At 46.0% G+C, this 22,500-nt stretch overlaps 1 protein-coding gene across 1 annotated transcript in view; it reads right to left on the reverse strand.

The window, feature by feature from the left end:
- LOC118108008 (SH3 and multiple ankyrin repeat domains protein 2) overlaps positions 1-22,500 on the reverse strand; it is a 96,069-nt gene that overhangs the window by 7,765 nt on the left and 65,804 nt on the right. Inside the window, 7 exon segments of the mRNA XM_047340084.1 lie at positions 2,906-5,399; positions 6,259-6,364; positions 6,580-6,692; positions 8,434-8,457; positions 9,950-9,958; positions 10,063-10,143; positions 10,422-10,557. Coding sequence (XP_047196040.1) covers positions 2,906-5,399; positions 6,259-6,364; positions 6,580-6,692; positions 8,434-8,457; positions 9,950-9,958; positions 10,063-10,143; positions 10,422-10,557 — 2,963 coding nt within the window.

Raw genomic sequence — 22,500 nt, forward strand, 5'->3', positions numbered from 1 at the left:
TGGTTGAATTCAACCTTTGGAAACCCTCAGGAGCAAAAACACAAAAACTCCTGTGAGGGCGGGTAATCTCCGACCCCGGCGGCAAACGAGAGAAAGGGTTTAAACTCCGTCTGACACGAGAAACACACACAATGTAAAAGCAGATTACAAGCCAGCGGGATGTTCAGTGACGGATTAATTCAATTCTATTTGATTTGTATTGCACCAAATCACAACAGAAATAATCTCATGGAAGTTGGTGAAGTGGAGAACTGAGACTCAACAGGACGGATGCTGCAGTCGCATCAGAGCGGGATCACGTCTGAGTAACTTAACGATAACGTAACGCTGCTGTCGTCAAACTGTGTCTGAAACACTCACGTTTCTTTAAGCCTCTCGGCTAAACACTGTCTGCAGATGTGTGAGATGAGTCTCAGCTGTTTGTGAGCACATGCACATCTGGAAACAGGTCTGTCGGGTTTTATCTTGAATGGAGGCAGAGCGATAGCGAGAGACAGAATCACTGGCTCCTCCCATCAACACATTACACATCACACTTCTGCGTGACCTTTGTATAAAAGGCGTTTCCTGCAGACATCAAATCAAACTTCCACGGATGTGATTCTGACTTTCTGTCGTCACTTCATTCGTCTTCAGCAAACCAGATGTTCACTGAAGACGCCAGATGCTGAAAGAGAGTGAACGTCTCTGTCTCCCCTGGAGTCATAACTGCAGCGATAATGGAGCTGAACTTAAAGTGACAGTGTCATTTATCACAATGAGCATAATGTTAAGATCTCAACAGTTTGGTTCCTGAAGTAAAAATCCCATCATTCATTTTCTGAAAAGAGCTTTTGACTATCAGCCATAATATTTGAACCATCCGAGGTAGGCTCACCACAAGCTACGAGACTGTGAACCGATGTTGTATTCTCCTGTAGAAGCCACAAGTCCGTATGAAATCAACTGTGTTTTAAGAAAAACGTGTTTTATTAACAATGTCATTTGTGTTTGAACACTGCAGGTCCTGAAAGATCTGGCACCTGACGACACACAGTTCTGTTCCTGTTAATGTGACTCACAGGTTGACGAGCTTTAGTTACTCTCCTACATGACGTAAACACAAATGTACTTTATTCACTGTTCTTTTGTTAATGATCTTTGTTCCTCTCTAAATCAGATCTTAATGCATCTGTCACAACATAATACTCGTTATGTCACAGCTAGTAAAGTATTCATTCAGGGTTATATTCAATATCATCTTGAAATCAGCTCCAATGTTAGTTTGCAACTTTATGCAACAAATGGCTCGAGAGTCTAATGAGATTACGACACCATGTCCTAAACATCATGTAGCATCTCAGCGCTACATGAAAATAAAAACTGTGAACGTGTCCTTGACGTCGTGACGGCAGCTGATGGAACCTACCTGTGAAGACGGGAGATACAGAAGGGCATGAAGAAAGAAGAGGTGAAGGAACGACAGGAGACTGGAGAGAATGGAGATGAAGAGGCGTGAGCTGAAAATGAGATGAGGTGTAAAAGGTCAACAGACATGACTTTGAACCGTGAAAGGATGAAAATGAGGATAATATGATCGTATGTGTCGTGAAGCGTGACGGAGGGAACACGGGACCGGACCTGAGCAGCTGGCCACCTCGCCGTATTCACCACAAATGGACGTCAGCGTGTTGACCTAACGTTGCTTATTAGATCAGAAGCGTCCAGAGGAACCGACTCCATCCCTCGGCTCTCTGCACGTCTCTGAAGAGCGATGGGACCGTTTATATAAAATGCATGAGAGCAGTGAATTATTTATCGTGCTTTTTATTTCCCACTCATACAGGGAAGATGTTGAAAAAACCATGAGCCGAGCCGATTCAGGTGCAGAGTCCATCAACATGTTGTCCCAGTTACTGCAGGTTTGATATAGATGGAAATCAATCTTTCTATTCCATATGAAACCATCCCTTAAATCCTTCCTATAAAAATGTAAACAGCGCTCACTTTCTTATTTATTGCCTCAGTGACTTTTTCCATTGGGGATCGGTCCTTTGTGCTTCCAGCCAAGTAAACATTCAGTTTACTCCCTGACACACAGACCTCATAAACTGCTGCTACAACAAAGTAAAAGCTTGTCTCAAAATAATTTTCTACTGCTGTTGCCAAACACTTATCAGCAGGGTTGAGTTAAATCCTGAGCTACTAGCAGTTAGTACTCGGAGCCAATCTGAGAGTCAACTGTCAATCGTCTGAAGACGAATTAGCCTCCCGGGGCATCGGCCAATAGTTTGGGGTTTGTAGTGTAAACCCGACCGAGCCAGAGAGAATGCTATCCAAGCTATCCAGAGAGTGCGAGTGACAAAAAGACGACGCCTCTGTAGAATATTGGGTCGACTCTATTTCTCTTTCACATGACAAACAAGCACACGCCTGCATCTCGTTTACCTCACACACAACTCAAAACAACCAGGTGATCTCCTCATGTTAACCACAACCAAACCACAACCCTAATCAACAGTGAAATGAACAGACAACACAATGGAACAGACAACTGTTGACATGTTTGTTTGTGACAGAGAACATGAAACCTGGGGAAATAAAAACTAAGCTTGATACATCAAGGAGTCAACTCTAACTAGTGGTACCTGCCAATCAATAACTAGTCAAGTCAAGTGCTTGATACAACAGCTGTGACAACTATGAGGAAACACCAGACAAAATGTAAATACTGCATCAGCATAAAATCATCATGAACTAAAAGAGTTGGGGTTTCCTCACCAGGTACATTCAGTTATGTTCTTACACAAGAAATGAACCAATAAAATAAATGAAAAGATAAGTACAGAAGAGGGAAGAAGAAGACAGTGTTGGTGATGAGAAACATGGACATATCACTGGAAATACAGAACAACTTATCACGTACCTTGTTCCAAAGGCCCCCCTGGTCCCAGTGGGGGAGTCGAGGCTTTCTCCTGGCTTGGGCGGCCTGTCGCGATTCATTTGCTGCAGAATGGAGCTCAGCTCGGTGATGACGGTGTTCTTGGTGTCTGGTGTGGATGGGGGGCTGCACAGCTCTGGGGGCTGGTCGCCCCACAGCTTGGATGTCCTTTGAGTAGGAGTCCTAGGAGGTTCAGAGGATGAAGGGGGAGGGGGAGGGGCCTGTGGTGGAGACCCATAGGACTCTGGGGGCTCTTCAATGAGCGCGTCATGATAAAGTGATGTCCTGTTGATGACAGACTTGCCCTTGGGTTTGGGCGGCACTGGGGGCCGATCCACCAGGAAGGCATGTCCGTCTGCAGTGGCATAGAGGCTCTCCAGAGCGCTGTCGCAGAAGCCTCCCTCTGACGACAGGGTGGAGATGCTGGAAACGGTGCTGGTGGTCTCCATGTGCTGAGGATCCCCGCTACTGCGGCTGTCTACCTCTTCGATGCCCGAGTCACCCACCCCTGACTCTTGGTCCGGTGGAGGAGGAGGATATGAGGGGGGCATGCTGTTCGCCACCCGTTTGTGTTGATCAATGACAGGTGGTGGGGCGTGAGGATCATAGGGGGGTAATCGAGGTCCCCCATTTCGTCTCTGTTGCTGAAGCATCTCTGCAATGGCACTAGCCTGGTCATCAGGTATGTCAATACTGTTGGCAAACTCCAGTGGTGGGGGGAGGGGCTCTGTGAACTCAAAGTCTTCATCAATATCAACTGAGGCCAGGGGGGGAGGGGGGATTCGAAATGGCAGCTTTACTGGTTCATCCAAGGATTCGCCTAAAGGAACGCTCCTCCTCCGTGATGAGGGTGGCTGGGGATTGGAGAGTGTCGGAGGGTTGTGTGGATCCGGTTGGTTAGGGTCCTTCAGCTCTGATGGCCTGTTGCTGTCCTGCCCCTCCACATCTTGGTTGTTAACCTTGTTGCCTGCTTCTGTGCTGGTGTGGACCATCAAGAGCCCCGTTGACTTGGGCTGTGACGAGTCCGCCACATCAGCTGGTGCACTTTTCCTCTCCTCGACGGCCTGATGCTGCCTCTCTTCCCGTGCCCCATCAGACTCATACTTTTGCTCTGTCATCTGTCTCCGCAGGCCACCTCGGCCAGGACGCCCCATGGTTGCTGTGGAGATTGCAGCAAAACTAGTCTCTATGCCAGAACGTAGTTTGGTGTCAATAAAGAGGGGTTGGTTGAGGTCTGGTTTGTGGCTTGGCTGGACTGGAAGGGACTGGGCTTCGTGCTTGGGGGTTTGAACCTGAGGAGGGTTTGGAGGCTGACTCTGTGGATGGTTTTGTTGCTCCTTCATGGCCCGGTCACGAGCTGCCAGGGCCAGAGCGAGTGGAGAATTAGGGTCCAAGGGCTTGCCGGTGACAGGGTGGAGGTAGGTTCCATTGGCCCTGTAGTGGCTCTTAGGAGGAGTGGCTGGGAGACTAACAGGACTGTCTAAGTTGGGACACTGGCCAGTTCTGGTGTTCAGAGGCTCCCGCACAACTGTGGGCTCAGGAGTATTAAAATCTGTCATGTTGCCACTGCCACCCCCTACAGGGGGCCCAAGCCGTGCTAAGGGAGGGGCCAATATCCTTCTAAGTCGCTCGTCGCTACTAAACATGCCTTCATCGATGGACTTTGACTGGCGTAGGCGAGGGGTAGGTGTTGGACCACTCAAATCATCATCCCCAATGTCTATTGACTGGAAGGCAATTGAGTTCTTTCTTGCCTCGAGCCTCCTCTCCCGGTCCCGCACTGCCCCAGCAATAGCTGCAGCGAAGGGGTTGCTTAGAGAATGTGGATCTTCAGGACGCAGACCTCCACTCCCAACAGTGGGTGTGAGAGGGGGGTGTTCAGGAGTGGTGGGCTCAATCTCCATACTGCTACCCTGGCTGCTCTTGCCACTGCTGCTGGTGGAGGGCTCCTTGACGATGATTGTGGGGATGGGGATGGATGAGCATGTTCGTTCTACAGGTGTAGTAGGCATGGAGACCGGGCCTGAGGGACTTGCTGGCATGCGACACATTTTCTCAGGACTGTCCTCAACATTGGACTGTTTTACGAGCATGCCCTTCCTTCGAGCTGGTTTTGCTGGCACATACAGTGTCTTATTGCCCACCTCGGAGTAAGGGTTCTCTGGCACTGGTGCACGCCCTCGTAAACGTGTGCTCTCAAACTGCTCTGAGCTCTGGCGGTAATAGCCACGCCTCAACGTACCAATGCCGGCTCTGCTAATGGTGGTCACTGCATTGGGTGAGTTCTGGGTGAAGCTGGGTCGTGTGGTGGCGTAGCCTTTGGATGTAGGGCCGGCAGCTGAGTTGTAGCCAGGTGGCGAAGGGGGTGAAATGCCTGGAGGAGGAGGGATGTCCTCTGAGGTGTCAGGCATAGAGAGGCTGCGGGAGAACTTTAGTGGCGGAGGTGTGAGGAATCCTTGTTTGTCATCCTCGTCTGTACCTTGAAGAAATGAAGCAGAAAGAAAAATGATGTGAGGACCTGGGGGAGATATCCCTACTTTTTATTTCCAGCATGGTCTGCTCATTCTACAGGAAACGACTCATTTATTGATGTGAGCTCTTCCTTAACCTTTATTTATCTCAACAGGGGGTTCCTGAAATTTGTCAGCGGCCCAGTAGATGAGAAACGTACTAAGACAAAAGATGTTTGCTGCAGCAAGTGGGAATTTCCTGGTGAGTTCATTTGAGCAGTTTCTTCACCAACTGAGAACGGAAACAAGGACAAGGATAAACGGAGCTGTGCACATTATAAAGGATCTTGTTATCACAATTAATATTATTTTAATTAAAAAAAATAAAATGGTTTGAATAGATTTAGATCAATTGTATTCAGATGTTGGGATATGTAGTGAAATGTGATTCCCAGCTGCCCATCAAACCAACGCTAAATTTGCTCTCAACGCAATCATTGTGAAAAAGTCATAACTTCTTTGGTCCAATAACGATGGCTTTGCAAATCGAAAGGGCCGTGAGAAACATTATCCTGCACCACGTCCCCCAGTGCAGCTCTGAGGGTTCAGCATATGCTTAATGACCTGCAACATTATCGCCTGAAGCTCACTTTGCTGACTGGATCATTCTAATTTATCTATAATTAGCTTCAATATTGCAAGAGAATGTCCACAGAGCATTAATAGAATATTACAACAAGCTAAAAGCAAAAGGTGCTGGACATGCAGTTGTGAGCTGACACACACACACACACACACACACACACACACACACACACACACACACACACACACACACACACACACACACACACACACACACACACAGTGAATGAATGTACATCATACCTATTGACTTTTGCTTCTTGATGGTGCCCTTCTCAGGTAACCCCAGGAAGGCTCCAGGAACAGTGGGGGGCACCACTGCTACTCCCTGGCGGTCATGATACATGGACTGAAAACCAGAGCGTTGTTCATGAAATATCCAGATATACACACTTTTCATTAGCCCTCTGCTGACACATACACAACTACCAAACACGACCACAACGAAATCTGAAACAATCTAAACCTAAAAGCATAATCGTGCATCATCTGCATACAAAATTAAATTAAAATGTATGCAGGTTATGTAAATGTAACATCCGTATTTCAGCCCTGTTCACTTACATTCATATCAGTAGGCGTAACCAGGCAGCGACTGGAGGGGCGTGGTTTGATTGTGGCGATCTTCATATCAACAGGCGAAGTCTTCTGGGCGTGCGTCATCTCTTCGACTTTGTCTGCAAGACAAATTGACCCGAAATCTGTCAGCAACAAACACAAAAGGTGTGTGTGTGTGTATTTTTGGGTGGTGGGGTGGGGAGGGGAGGGAGTCAACTTGCAAAAAGCCTTAGTAAAAGTTCTCGTCGGCCAAACGCAAGCTAATCATTCACTGTGACGCCTCCCTGTGTCTCCACACTGAACTGCAATGAAACTGAAACTGAAAACACTGAAAGACATTTTGCATGGGGGGGGGATGAGGAGTCGGGGTGCAGATGGGAGGATGAAATGCGTTGTGTGTGTGTTCAGCCTCGGAAGCCGTGCAAGCTCTTTCCAAACAGCCGACTCAGCAGCATCATCCAACTCTCGGGCTCGTTCCCTCGTCAGACGTAAAAATGAGCCATGAAGGTGAAGTCCGTCAAGTTTGCCGTTTTCCTTCCCCGTCTTTTTATTTTTTATTTTACCTGCAATGTGGGAGAAGGCGTCAACGGCAAACTTGGACTGAACTTCCCTCTGGTGTGTGATGATGCCGTCAGACAGAGTCGCCCTCAGAGAAGCTACATGCTGGCCCTGAACTACCCGCTCACTGACATCACCTCCCTGGCTACCAGCTCGGTCTGTGCTGCACAAAGCTTCATGCATTAAGGCAGTGATTACTTAGAGTGACTTGGAAAACAATCCTCTTCTTCTGCGCATCTACACACAGAGGAGAGGAGTGGGGGGGAGGGGAGGAAAGGGGAGGAGAGGAGCATCAATGACCTTCACTATGTTTAGAGCTGAAACACACACACACACACACACACACACACACACACACACACACACACACACACACACACACACACACACACACACACACAATACAGAAAAAATATGTGTTTCCTCCAGAAGTTAATTTCCTCTGTCTGCGACGTGTGCAACTGCTGAATATCGGACAACATACAACACAGTTGCCCTGGAAACCTGTTTGTGAGTGAAAGATTTCCTGGAATAAACCTCCTCCTCCTTCTTGTGCGCGCACACACACACACACACATACACACACACACACACACACACACACACACACACACACGCACACACACACACAGAAGCCTGCAGTGACACAGGAGGACAAAAAAAACAGAAGCACACACAAAGACAAACATGACAGCGAATCTTCGACGTCAGGTAAAATGAACAAACATTAGCTCAGAGCAGAAGAGCTTTTAATGCTTGTTATGCATAAACACACAGATTGCGTTTTAATGTTGAAATTCTCCACAGAGTAAATAATGCGTGCGTCCTGCTGCTAGTGCTGCAAATGTAGGTTGTGTGTCTGCCTGCACGAGAGGCGCTCTGAAGTAAGATGCTTCTTTATTTAATCAAAAATGAATCATGAGACGACTCATCCAACTCGATGAGAAGAGGAAAAAATAATCTGCGATGGTGAAGGAGGGACGGAGGAGCTGAAAGCAGCTTTGTGTCCGACAGCATCACAACATTAAACCATGCGACAACAACGACAACACTTAGAACACAACCAAGTTCAAAACAGCTGCAATCAAAAACACTGTAAATCATGCAGATACACTGCAAAACACCACAAGGTTTGACTGAGAGGAAAATTAAATCAACAAATACACAGTGTCAGTTATCACAGTAAGGTGCTGGTGCTGGTGGTGCTGGTGGTGCTGGTGGTGCTGGTGGTGCTGGGTAACGTAAAATCAATCAATCAGTGGAAACACCGGATCATGGTTAAACATGCCTGCAGTCACTTACCACCTTTCTTTTTCCTTAGAGTGGCTTAGAGGGGCGACACAAACAGATTCTGATTCTTCAGAGCATCAACACAATCCTTTTCCCAAGATGAATATACTCAACTTCTTAATTGTTTTGTATTTGTGTTTGAATATTCAGTCCGCGTGTTTGAAATGTGTCGTCCTGCAGCAGATGCATATTTACGTTCAGCTCTAACAGCACAATTAGGACCATTCATGTATAAAGTAAAGAATTAAATGCAAATGTGTCAAATTCTCTTGGGGAAAAAAAACATGCTGACTGGTTCGTTTTTCACTCGGCAGCCGATTCTCTCAACACGTCCCTCAGTCGTTTATTCTTAACCTCGACACCTCGGCTGATTACACTGACACACGTCTGCCTGCTCATGTGACATGTGTGTCTTCAGTGGGACGTTCAGTCTCCACGTTAAATCCATGTTTCCTCTAAATGGTGTCAACAATAAACCCTGCCTTGTTTAAAGGCTGTGCCACCGTGGATTCGGACGTTTTCTCTCCCTGCTGCTCTAAGAACATAGTTATTTAATCTGAATTTATTTAATGGGCAAAAGCAGAAAGTATTCAGACCTGCGCTGAACTTCAGAGTTTCTCCTGCCTGCCCTCTAGTAACAATACCAATGTTTGAGTGATCTTATGTAAGAACACAGCAGGAGACCTTCTGGAGGATTCACCACGGGGAAGTGGGCGTGTCGATGTTTCTCAGGAAGACACCGACAAAGACGTCAAGTTGGAAAGACGACGAGGTTCAAGAGCTTTGAAGGCGTCTCAGCAGAGAATCTCCTGCTTCTTCATATGTGAAAGACAAACTCCAGAGAAAGTCCAGGGGTCTGAAAACGCTCGAGGTAACACCAAGTGCTTTTTATCTCATCAACCTCTTACGCCAAAAATAAGGTCTCTTTAGGTCGTTCTCATCACACTGATGTTGTTGTTTCTGATCAGTTTGGCTTGAATTAGTTAATTGATTAAACAAACACGAGCTGAGACTAGTGATTGGTTGAGTCTGTGTATCGGCAGAACCTCGGTGTCGCGGCTCCAGCCCCAGATGACAGCTGCACACACTCTGACTCCTGATGACGTCAGCTCTGCAGCCTACGGTCTGGACACAGGTCGTTTTAGTTCAAAGCACCTTTTCTAAAACGAAGCCCGTTAATCTGGAGCCAGAGGCCTGTTCGCCGCCTCCTGTGTCTCAGAGTCGCTGAATGTCCCGTCGGTCGGAAAGTATTAACGCTGCACTTTTAAAGCAAAGCAAAACTGTTGTCATCACACACACAGAAATAAACACAGAAAAACTAAGGTCGCATTTTTCACTTGTTGCAGCAGCAGCTCATGGGTGCAGGCAGCGTGTGTCCGTCATGCATCATGAAAGAGGAGAAGCCACGCCTCTCTTTCTTTAAAAGCATTGCATGATGGGAACAGAGACGTCGATCAGCCAATGGGAGCCGATGGATGTGATTGGACGAGAACGGACGGCAAAAGGTTGTGCAGCATGGACTGCTTACCTTTATCCACTGTAGTGAGATGAACCAATGAGAACAAGAGAGAGGGAGACAGAGAGCAGCTGTTAGACACCGACTTCCTGCCGAGGTGACAACACCAACCAGGCGGCTCTTACCGAGTTCCTCCAGCTCCGACGTCATCGACTTGGAGCGCATGGACAGGGCCGTGGTGGGGGCTCTCTTTGGGGGCGGAGGAGCTGCGGGACAGAGTCACAGCGACCAAAATACATAAATCACATTTTATTCTCATTCAAGGATAATTACATTTCATTTTTTTCTTAGATTTTGAGCAAAAATTACATTTAACAATATTCAATCCAAGCTTCAGCTGTGTCAGACGGGGACTGAACTCCGGAGAATCTCCTGAAATTCTCCGGAGGGGCCGGATGTGTCCGAGCGAGAGGCTCCGGACTTTCTCTGGAATTCCTCCAGCCAGCCACCGAGTGATAACTCCACAGAATGTATGAATTTGTACCTTTTTTGCGTGCCGTGTCATCGGGGTCCAGATTCCGGCTCACCGTCACGACCTTGATCAGGAGCCGGTTTCCTCCCTGACGGATCATGTTGACCACCTGCCTGTGGCCGACCTTCACCACATTCTCCTGGTTCACCTGCAAACACAGCGGAGTCGTGAACGTCGTGACATATTCTACATAACAAACTTCCAGAAACCGTCATATTACGTTTTCTGTCAAACATAATTTGCGTTGAGAACATTATGAGCAAACGAAGCATTTTAAATATCACACATTGTCACTACTGTGACTCTGAGAGCCACAGAGCTCCATACAGACAGATTGTGTGTATGTAGTGCACACTCCCGTTCACTTCCAATGTGTGCGAGCGAGCGGGCGAATCAAACATTCTCTGCGAACTTTGGCCGTGACGTCACAGCCTCAACCAATAGCATCAGTGTTTATGTGGTTGACGCCACTTGGCCGTCATTGGCTGTAGTTTTCATAGTGAGACATGATTGGACGACAGCCTGATATTAGCTGGGTCGAACCAACTTCTGGATCTTAAGCTGTTTTCAGACTTGAATTGAACTTTGGAGAATCTCCTGATATTCTCTGGAGGAGCTGTGAGAACCCAAATGTCCGAGTTAGAGGCTCCGGACTTTCTCCAGAGTCAATAATTATGAATATTATCAGACAATAAATTGGTATCAGGTTTTAGATTTTGTCATCGTTCTGACTCGATAGTTTGTAAAACTCAGTTTATCTTCAAACGCATCAATCAGCTCTCGTATGAACGTCTGAATATAACAGAACCTAAAACACTGCACACCCCCACACGCACACATGCACACGCACACACACACACACACACACACACACACACACACACACACACACACACACACACACACACACACACGCACACACGCACATTTAGGCCTAATGTAATCTAATTATTGCTGGTCTAATTTCACAAGGGCACAGGTCCTCTCTCTCTCTCTCTCTCTCTCTCTCTCTCTCTCTCTCTCTCTCTCTCTCTCTCTCTCTCTCTCTCTCTGGACTTTCATCCAAGATGCTGCTCCTGCATCACGAGGGCGGATGTTGTGGTGATAAGAGAGAAACCCACCAACACACACACACACAACACACGCACGCACACACACACACACACACACACACACACACACACACACACACACACACACACACACACACACACACATGCGACGCACAAGCACAAGCACACGCAAGTTTGCATATAGGGGAAGCCTTATGTAATCTGCTCTGTCTTGCCATCTCTTATGTAACTACACTAGAAGGATGGACACACACACACACAGACACACACAGACACACACAGACACACACAGACACACACACACACACACACACACACACACACACACACACACACACACACAAACACACACTGGGTTGAAAAGCTGCTTCTTCACAGTAAAGAGGATTTGTCGGCCTGATGTCTGAGGGGATGAGCGACGTGTTCTACACGGATCAGGATGTGATGAGTAACTTTGTGATGAGTTCAGCTCATCTGGATTTTTATTTTTACTCACGGAACATCTTTCACAATATGAAACTAAATCTAAAGTTACATTTCCAAACTGATACAAAAATACATCCATGCATCTACATCCATATTTTCCCCATTTTCATTTTATAGGAAAACTGTAAAAATTGAGTTTAACAAACGATCAATGTAAAGAGACCTGTGATTTACCACAGTTTAAAAACAAGTGACTTGAGGTTAATGCTCCTGTTTATCAATTAATAACATTTATTCTAAACAGCAAAAGAAAAAGAACCAGATTTTCTCCCATAAACCATCGAGAATGATCCTTTTCAACAACTTAATGAATTCAATCTGTGGTTTTCACCTTTGGACTCTTTTCTTTGTCTCTGAAACAAAGCAGCATGTTAGAAAGAGAGATCTCGTTCGACCAATCACAGACGTCACTAGTACACCTGAGGATTGTGGGTAGTGTAGTACTTCTCCTTGAATTCGTGAAAAATAAACACGTCTGTCTTAAAACACAGTTGATGTCGTACAGACTTGTGTCTTCGAGAGGAGAATAAAACATCGGTTCACAGTCTTGTTGCTTGTGGTGAATCTACCTTGGATGGTTAAAATCGTAGCTCGCTGTATATCTACCTTGGATGGTTAAAATATAATGGCTGAGAATCAAAACCTCTATTCAGAAAGGATTTGTTCTTCTCTTCACACAGTTTAACTTCATTCTTCACCTCTGAAAACAAAGTGTTTCCTTCCATATTTTCCGTCACATGATTGTCGTCGGCTGCTGTTTCTCAAGAATGAGTTTAGAGTCATTAAATGTTCTACAACTCATTTACCACACAGGAGGTTCTGTCTGATGATGGAGAACATGGGCCATGATGGAACAATGCAGAACGCTGAGTCTGTATCTTGTCTTTTGGTCTTTTTCACTTCAGGATTCATAAAGTTGTGTGAAGCAGAATAAACCAAAGTGTTGTTTATGTCTTTAAAACATTTTTTTTTACAATCTGATCAATTAAAACATAAACTTTGCATTGGAGTGAATTTACATTTTATCTTTGTTCATCCGTTTTAGTATTTATATTTCATGACTGAAGTAAAAGCTGGAGAATGAATCCCCCTGATTGAGGTGCGAGTTCCTCACTGGGCAGACGACGGCATGTGTGTGTGTGTGTGTGTGTGTGTGTGTGTGTGTGTGTGTGTGTGTGTGTGTGTGTGTGTGAGCTATTGAATAAGTGAACAGTCTTTGTCTGACTGATTTGTCTTGAAAGAAAAAACTGTACAGAGAAAGAGAAGAAGCCTGAAGGTCATGAAGAACCGAAACGACTCTTAACCGACAACAAGAAAGAGAAGCAGCGTTAACAGTTTAATCAATAATACACAACACACACACACACACACACACACACACACACACACACACACACACACACTACTATAGACAGGGTTTCACTGCAGTGCCCATGTGTCTGTCAGATCAAGCAGAAGAGCCCATTCAAAAGCCATTATCATTATCACAACCATTACAATAGTTCCACAACATTAAGCATCATCCGACCCATTTAACAGAACACGAGTCTGATCCCTCAATCCAATCTGCTCCCGTTCAAATATCCCTCCCTCGCTCTAATCTGATTAATCAATTATAATCTGATGCTTCCAATAATCACTGCATGATAATCTGGTCAGAGCAGGAGAGGATGAACAGCTCCACCCGGAGGTCAGCAGACCTGAAACCTGTCTTCTGTGTACTGACCAGCAGGGGGCGACTCCACTGGTAGTTTCTACTTCTCACTTTATAACGTCAGTAAACATTTTACTCAGGAGTTTATTTCTCAGTCTCTAGTTTCGGCTGAAAAAAACCTTCTGTTCACGTTCCATCACCGACTGTTTTTACACTTTTTACTGCAGCTGGTGAAATTGTATTTTCTGGTATTACAGAGGTACAGAGACAGAAAAGTACTGAAGAGCAGAACTTCACCGATACTGGTTGTGTTTGGGTCGTAGATTAAATTGTGTTTCTGCAGGTCATCACCAACGTTTCAATGTTTCAGAGTGAAGCAGATTCTAATCACAACATTAAATCTATAAATTTACAATAAAGGGATCAGATCTGAATCCGATTGTATTTTCTCTCTGCTACATAACCGGAGGACAGGAAGGGGGAAGGGTTTCACTGTGGCACGTAAACTAACTGATCGTAAGTGATCGATTTCACAGAAAATATAAAAACGATGACAATGATGATTATTGGAGCCTAAATACTTAAGATGTTCACTTTTAGGCAACATCTCCACCAATCCTGAGTCAGTGTCAGCTGTCAATCATGACGTCTCAGCCTGTTTTTAAACCAAACTGACCAGAAACACTTTAACAAACATAAGAACGACCTGAAATGACAGAAACCATCTTTGACAAACATTTATTTAATGTCTACTTTGATTTATTAAAGTTTGGTCCATGTCCCATCTGCTAACATGGAGGAGGAGGGGTTTATGACCTGTATTGCAGCCAGACACCACGGGGCAGCGTGATCTATTCTTCTGACATGATATATAGATAAACGGAAATACTAATATTTGTTTTCCTTTGTGCAGAAAACATGGATGTGATGAAACATGCACACACAGACACACACAGGAATGTGTACCTGTGTGTGTCTGTGTGTGTCTGCATACCTTCACCCTCACATAAAAGCTGCAGCGTTTGAAACATGGAGCTGATCCACATCTGAGCCGTGAGGGCTGTGAGAAGGGAAATCTGTGTGTGTGTGTTTTCTCTTTGTAGGAAACTGGAGTAGATCAAAGCAGGCTCATTAAATACAGAAATATACAGAGTGAAACACAGTGTGTGTGTGTGTGTGTGTGTGTGTGTGTGTGTGTGTGTGTGTGTGTGTGTGTGTGTGTGTGTGTGTGTGTGTGTGTGTGTGTGTGTGTGTGTGTGTGTGTGTGTGTAAAGAGAGAAAAGACAGGAAACTATAAAGAAGAATGAAGTGAAGGATTGGAATGTGACTGAGGGACAGTGAAGACGAGTTTTATTGTGATGACTCAGAGTCATAAAAGAATCTTGACTCTGATGAATCATGTAGCTGGGAATCAAACACACACACACACACACACACACACACACACACACACACACACACACACACACACACACACACACACACACACACACACACACACACACAGGTCAAACCCACCCGGACGACAGCACTGTGACTCCATGTGAGATTTAAAGCGCAGGGAGGGACGCTGACATACTGACTGAAAGAATCACGTATCGTCGCCGCCCTGGTCTGACGGCAGGTCACTGAAGAGACGTCACGTGACCGAGCCGTGAGCCAATGGGCCAACAGGAACAGAGGAGTGCCGGAGGAGGAGGCCACTAATGGATTGCTCCCGCTCTGCTCCACACATCCAAACAGGCGACGAAGCAGCGACAGTCAATGTCAGCGTCGCTCGACCCGACCCAGCTTTTATATCGGGATGTTTCCTGACTCCCAGTGAGAGACGTTAAGTTACTGCTACCACCGCTTCTGTGGTGACGGGACATGACATCAGGGAGACGTCATCACTCGCCGAACACAATTTGGAAACACGATATTCAAACTGAAGAGGTACAGCTCCAACAAAAAACAACTTTCCAAGTCTTTATCCTGGAAGGTGGAAATGTGAGGCCGCCCCCTCGGTGTGCTGACCCGACACTGACGGTCCTCCTCCCCTCCTCCCCTCCTCCCCTCCTCCCCTCCTCCCCTCCTCCCCTCCTCCCTCCTCCCCTCCTCCCCTGACCTGACGTCCTCTCCAGAAGACCACACTTCAGACTCTCCTTGGTCTCCGCTCAGCTCTTCTCTTAAAAGCTGCATTATCACTGTGTACACAGCGAGGCACAACTTGTTCCCGGTTGCTAGGCGACAGTTGCCGAGCGATACCGCTGGAGGTGGGAGCGATGCTGAGAATGTTATCAGTGTTTGAGGGGGATCGTACCATTCATCATTAAACGGGGTCGTTACCGAGCGTTTTTGTCAATGGACAGCTTTGCCAAATGTCCCGCTGCTCCCCCTCTGCAGCCATCTTAAAGGTTCCAGTCTGGAGCCACGTTCTGACAGCGCTGGTTTCTCGCTCCCCGTGGGCTCGGGCACGCTGCTCTTTGTGCGCTGCACCTAGAAATAAATTATTTATAGGAAACAACGCTTCCACTCAGGGTTATTTTAAGACTGAGTATCATGTCATCTCAGTGCATTGACTTGTGGGGTTTGTGAGCTCTCAGCAGCGTGTGTGAGAGATTCCTGATCTTCACCGAGGGCTATTGATTAGTGTTAAAGTGGTAAAGGGGTAAATACTGATAATGAAGGAGGGATCTCTTTACTCCTTCCACACCACGAGCTCAGGGCTGAAACAAGCAGCACGTTTCTGTTCCCACAGTTAAAAATCAATACATTTAACAACCGTTGTGTCAGTATGACCACATGTACACGTGTGTATCGTCATCTCAGGCAAAGTCAGATGCACGTGAACCACGAGAGAAATTCCATCTGCACCAAGGTCCAACTGTCCTCTGATGAAGCCACGCTTAAATCTGCAAGATCGGATTTTTGTTTAGATCTGCACCAGATCGCTCACAGATATCAGTCACTGGACACGTCTGTTTTCATCAAGGTCCGTGAAACCTTCTCAGGACAATCAGTGAAATGTCAGAAAACAATCTCCCAATGTCACAGAAAGAGATTCGCTCCTTCCTGGATTCGTCCCTTTGTTCTGTGGAAACACATTCATTAACGAAATCCTGCCGACAAACAAACAAAAGTTTATTAACCACTGCAACGTAAAGGACACATGGACGGACTGTGACGGTCACATCGTCTAAAGGAGTAAATGAGCCTCGAGGGATTCCCTCCTGCAGACGAGCCTTCACACAAACCAAAAGCACAACAAACACAACAAACACACACAAATGTATATTTACTGAATACAGTGCACAGTCATCTGAGCTGAAGAGAAACTCCCGACACTTTCTTCTGTAGAAACCTTCCTCTGTGAGTCTGACTTTACTTCATCACTCCCACAGCATCAGGTCTCGTTTACCAAGACGAGACCTCGTTGGGTTTTTCCTTGAGACAATGAAAGGAGGAGATGGAAGAGCTGCAGGCTGACGTGTGTCCACACTGAGTCTCAACGTCTCACACTGAGTGGACAGGTCACATTCAGCAGCTCTTCACGTGACCTTATTTTGAGCAGGCGATGTAAAAGATTCCAATGGATGAAGCCAGATCTCTGAACAACCCGTCTCCACCGGTCACAGAAAGACTCCTCTCTTGTTTTGTGACAAAAGGAAATCAATGAAACACGTGATGCTCTCAAAACGAGTCATGTGACCAAACGTCAAACCAACCGGAACACGAGTATTTCAATATTCATCAGCTTCTTCTTCTCAACGCGTCTCAAATCTTTTACAAACAATTTTCAAACCTCATTACAACCTTTGTCATCTCTGTATTAGTTGTTGTGTTCTGTGTGTGTGTGTGTGTGTGTGTGTGTGTGTGTGTGTGTGTGTGTGTGTGTGTGTGTGTGTGTCTGCTGCACACTGGTTCCTGAGGCTGCATAGTGTGCGTCCTCAGTTTCTGCCAAATGAGTAAATGTAAATGAATAATTTCCTATAAACAGCAGGACACTGTAACACAACAAACATTGGGGACTATTTTCAGCAGCGGATTAATACATATTTGATGCTCCAGTGAGTATTTACAGCAGCATGACAGTGTGTGTGTGTGTGTGTGTGTGTGTGTGTGTGTGTGTGTGTGTGTGTGTGTGTGTGTGTGTGTTCGTGGGCTTGGCTCCATATAAACTCATTGTTGTTTTTTGTATTTGTGATATATTGTGCACAGTAACAGAAATATAACATACAGGAGACACATGATGTTTTTCAGTGTCTCCTTCCTCGCGTGCGTTAAAAAGTGTTTTTGTGTAAAAGTTCTGTCAAGTTATAAACTCTGTGGTAGAAGCAGCTTCTCGTGTCATGTGACACAGCAGGTCTGACGCCAACTGACGAAGCAGCGAGAGCAGAGGCCGACATTACCATTCACTAGAAGCTATTGACCAATCACAATATAGGGGCCAGCTGGCCAATCAGAGCAGGGCTTTATCAGGAGGGGGGGCATTTTGACTCCAGCGATTTAAACCTTCAGAAAATCCAGAATACTGATTATGTGTAATATGCAAATCGTCCTGAAACTCACCAGTTGACCTAACTAACATTGGAAAGAAAGATTTCTTTCTGTTATTTATAACATTTGGAGAGAAAAACTATTTCTGCTAAACGTGATATTTAAATAAAAGAGGTGCAGCAGCAATGATCATCATTTACGTCGTATTTAAAATGATAAATTTCCTGTTATCTGGCAGCAGTGGAATGTCAGTTTGGATGAAAGCAGAAAGCGGCTCAGAGCCAACAACCTGCCGCACTGGGCCGTCGGACCCTCTGGTCAGCCACGCTGCCTCCTGCCAAACTGGCAGCCCAGTGCAGCACGACTGGGTCAAGGGCATCAACGCCTGAAACGCGGTCAGAAGCCCAGAGACGGGAGCCGCTGCCAACAACAGCACAGGATGTGGTCAGAGATGCAGATGTGCTTTATTATAAGCTTCAACCTGGAAAGCAGACGTTTGACAGCGTCTCATTGTCTCTGGTCTGAAAACCAGCAGCTTGTCTTGCCTCTGTTGAACTGCAGGTTGAGTCTTTACGATGACGCTCGGTCAACATGAGGAAACGGGAAACGATGGAACACAGATTACGACAAACGGATCACGTCAGGCACCAGAGTTGGTGAAAAGAAGGCCGACACATCCCTCCGTCCGCTCGCTCCCGTCTGGTCTCTCAGCGGTGACTGTCTGTGGTGATGTGCAGAGCGCAGGCAGACAGGCAGACAGGCGGGTAGTGAAGACAGGCGGGTAGTGACAGACAGGTACACAGACTGTGGTTGTGTTTATTAAAGTCCTGCAGGCCGCCCTAACTTTTAGTCCCGTTATTTAAATTAAAAGTTATTTCCACACAGATCTAAATGCTCTGAATGCACATGTATGTGAACACATTACGTTTTGATTCTAACACAATTTCAGGGACTAATTTTCGCGCGATAACGTTTAATTTAAATCTTAAAGTGATGAAAACATTGTATAAAATGTCCTGAAGATTCATGTTGTCCTGAGTTCGAAGCCCTCATTCACGTCATTCATGTGATTCCAGGAAACTGACGTAACATAAACACACAGAGGCAGAGAAATGAGACGTTTATATCTCGCTGCAGTGAACCCAACCACCATCGCTCCCATCACCCCCCCGACCCGCTCTCTCTTTAAGAGCTTCAGAGAAAGAACTGGTGACGACTGACTGTGATACTTCACTGCACACTGACTGACTGTGTGTGTGTGTGTGTCTCTGAGGACACACACACACACACACACACACACACACACACACACACCTGGGGCACTGGCAGGCAGATGCATTTGCATGTTACACTGGTCACACATTCTTCTCTTGGCCAAAGTTGTGCATTATATAAGACAGTAAGTGCTCTGCTCCATCTACCTCCACTGCGCGCACACACACCCACACACACACAGACACACACACACACACAGACACAGACACACACACAAAGACGGTACACAGGATATTAACTTTTCATGTCCTATAAGCGACTTTAAAACACTGTGACTCATAAACAAGAAACGATAAATTTCTTCTTTAAACATGAATTTCAATTGATTTCATTCATTTATTTATAAGCACAACACACATTGATCAAGATTTGTGCGTTAGTCAGCTGGTTCGTTTTCAATGTCTGATGTGCTTGAGCCGTTTGTGAGATCAAATCTAAATAACCCAAATACTATAAAAGACACATTTTGCACTAAGTAATCCTCAGCTGATAAAAATCTCATAAATCTTCTTCCTTGTGTCATGTCCCCTCCACACATTTGAATTGAAACTGGTCCAGTAGTTTCCGTGTAATCCTGCTGACAGACAAACAGAAGTAAAACATAATCTGCTCAGTGGAGGTAGAGAAACGAGAGCTCGGTCTGCGCAGTGAGACGAAAGCAGAAATGAGGAACAACGTCATGAACACTGATAAAAACATGAAGGTTGGTGAACTTGTCCTTAATGAGACGATCCCAGAGGACGCCGCTCAGTAATGATGATCGACCACCTACTGCGGCCACAGGTCAGAGCTCCGTGTGTGTGCGACGCTGCAGAACACACGCTTCGCCGGCTGAGAGGACGAAGAGTCGGTTTATTCTCCCTCTGATCTCACGGCTTCCCGACCTTTGGCCTTTCAAGTGTAGCGCACTCGCAATTGCGACATCGACAAGAAACTCCTCTGTCACACGGCGCTGCAGGAGGCTCGTCTCATTCACTCACACACTCGACGAGCTGCGTTGATATGAGGCGCAGGGAGGTTACTGATGGGGTCTACGACAAGCACCCACTTCACAAACACATTTAGGCAAATGATGCGAGTGCTTGTGTACGAGTGTGTAAAATGCATGCGTGCATCCTGGTGCCTCCTCATGCCAAGCTGGAAGAGGCAATGAAAGATTGATGCTCAGCCAAGCCCTAAATCATGCATGCAAATGGGAATGTTCAGCTAATGTACATTAGAGGGGAAACAGGGAATGTGTTCACTCTTGCAGACATAAAAACAGATGTTTAAACACACACAAGCACACAGACACACAAACACACTTCCTTAGCACTTACAATTTCAGCTGCGTGCAAATAAATAACAAGACACCTGTCAACGGCTTCTTTCCATTCCTGAATGAATCTCGAGTCTTTGCTCTCGTCCTTCATCCAGATAATCAATCAACGTGCTGCATATTAACGATGGAATATTGCACTTATGAAGATGTGTTTTTAAGGAGTTCTCAGGGAAACTCGGTGTGAGGACGGGACACAGGTAGAAAAAAGAGTTCATTCAATTTGAGGGAGTTCTTCTCTTAATGAAGCAGTGATGGTATCAAATCTTGACCTCATTCAGACTCACAGCTTTATTGTACTTGTGCTGTTTCATTCATAAATGACAAACGGATCTGAACTGTCTGTCTTTGTGATATCCAGTCCGTCTCTGTGTCCATCTGGAGCCTGTTTGCAGCCGGTTTACAACCCGAGATAATTTCCTTTTGTTCACTTCGACATGATTTACTGATCCTAACAAATGTGTGCGGAGCCAGCATGAGGAGGCCAGAACCCTGCAGGACACACCGCTTCATCTGCAGCTTGTGAAACCACACATGACGCCTCCGCCATTTGTGATCTGCCTACAAACAATCACTCGCAAACTGGTTTAGTCAAACTGGTCCCAGAGTCACTGTAGTTCCACTGTGCTCGTCAATCCCTCCCTTGTTATTTGGGTTCAAGTGGTTCAGGTACAAAAACTCTTCTTTGGAGCGAGGGAAAGGTCGTGATTTGGGTTAAAACAATAAAATACTGATAAACGTGTCCTGACGCTAAAGGTCTCAAACACGGCTCCTCCTGCTGCTGGTGCTACCTCACTTTATTTAGGTCTCCAGCTGTCCATCAAACCCATGACTCCTCCTACTGAGCCACAAGTCACGTTTTGTGAGGCTTCATCTACACGACTGCGTTTAAGTTTGTCCACGTGATCATTTGGTTCCTTTGGCTCCAGTTTTTATCTTCGTCCGTGCTAACATGCCTGAAAACTCAAATCAAAATATGTATATAAAACACAGCCCCTGAGTTTTCAAACTGAAACGGGACCAGCAGCGTTTCAGTTTTAGTGGCTTTAAAACGTAGAAGTGTGGATGTAGACTGAAAACCATCAGATGAACATGAAGGATTTGTGTTTGTACTGCAGTTAAACTAAAGGTGGAAAGTCGAGATAATTATATGCAGATTGAGGAGAACGAGCTTGATGACGGACGCAAGGATTGATACATAAGGAGAGTTTCAAATATTCGTGACCTTAAGAAAGTGCTCCCATGTATTTTTGGAGAAAGGACAACGACTGCAGCCATTTTAGCTGGAGTTGCACTTCTACGATAAACACAGTGAAACACAGGCTCAGCGATGATCATCCGAGGTCACGCTCCTTCTGTCAAGAGACGTTTTCACGAGACGCTGCAGAATAAGGTCAAAATAAAAAGCGCAGTGATTGGAATCAGTCGGAGCAGAGACGCTCACGCTCATTAGAGAATATGAGCTATGGGTGGATAACTAGCTAGAGGCTGTGCAGCTGTGGAAGTGTCAAACCTTCTCAAGCCCTTGGTTCTGTGAACACGTGGTTACTGCAGCTCCCACCGCAGACCGAAGCACCTCCACGCAGCCTGTTCAGGGCGGCCATTATTCTGCCTCAACGTTCTGCAGGAAGGGAATAAGGTAGATCGACGTCGACTCCACAACGCCACCACAACATCGGACGCCACGCGACAACACGCCAGCTTTGATCCAACAGAAAAACCTCTTAGTTCGGAGAAATGTGTGGAAAAGGGCTGAACAGAAATTTGAGCGAAAACAAACGAGGGATGAGGAGAGAGCGAGATGAG

The sequence above is a fragment of the Hippoglossus stenolepis genome, chromosome 1 (genome assembly GCF_022539355.2).
Source record: "Hippoglossus stenolepis isolate QCI-W04-F060 chromosome 1, HSTE1.2, whole genome shotgun sequence".
Classification (NCBI taxonomy): Eukaryota; Metazoa; Chordata; class Actinopteri; order Pleuronectiformes; family Pleuronectidae; genus Hippoglossus; species Hippoglossus stenolepis.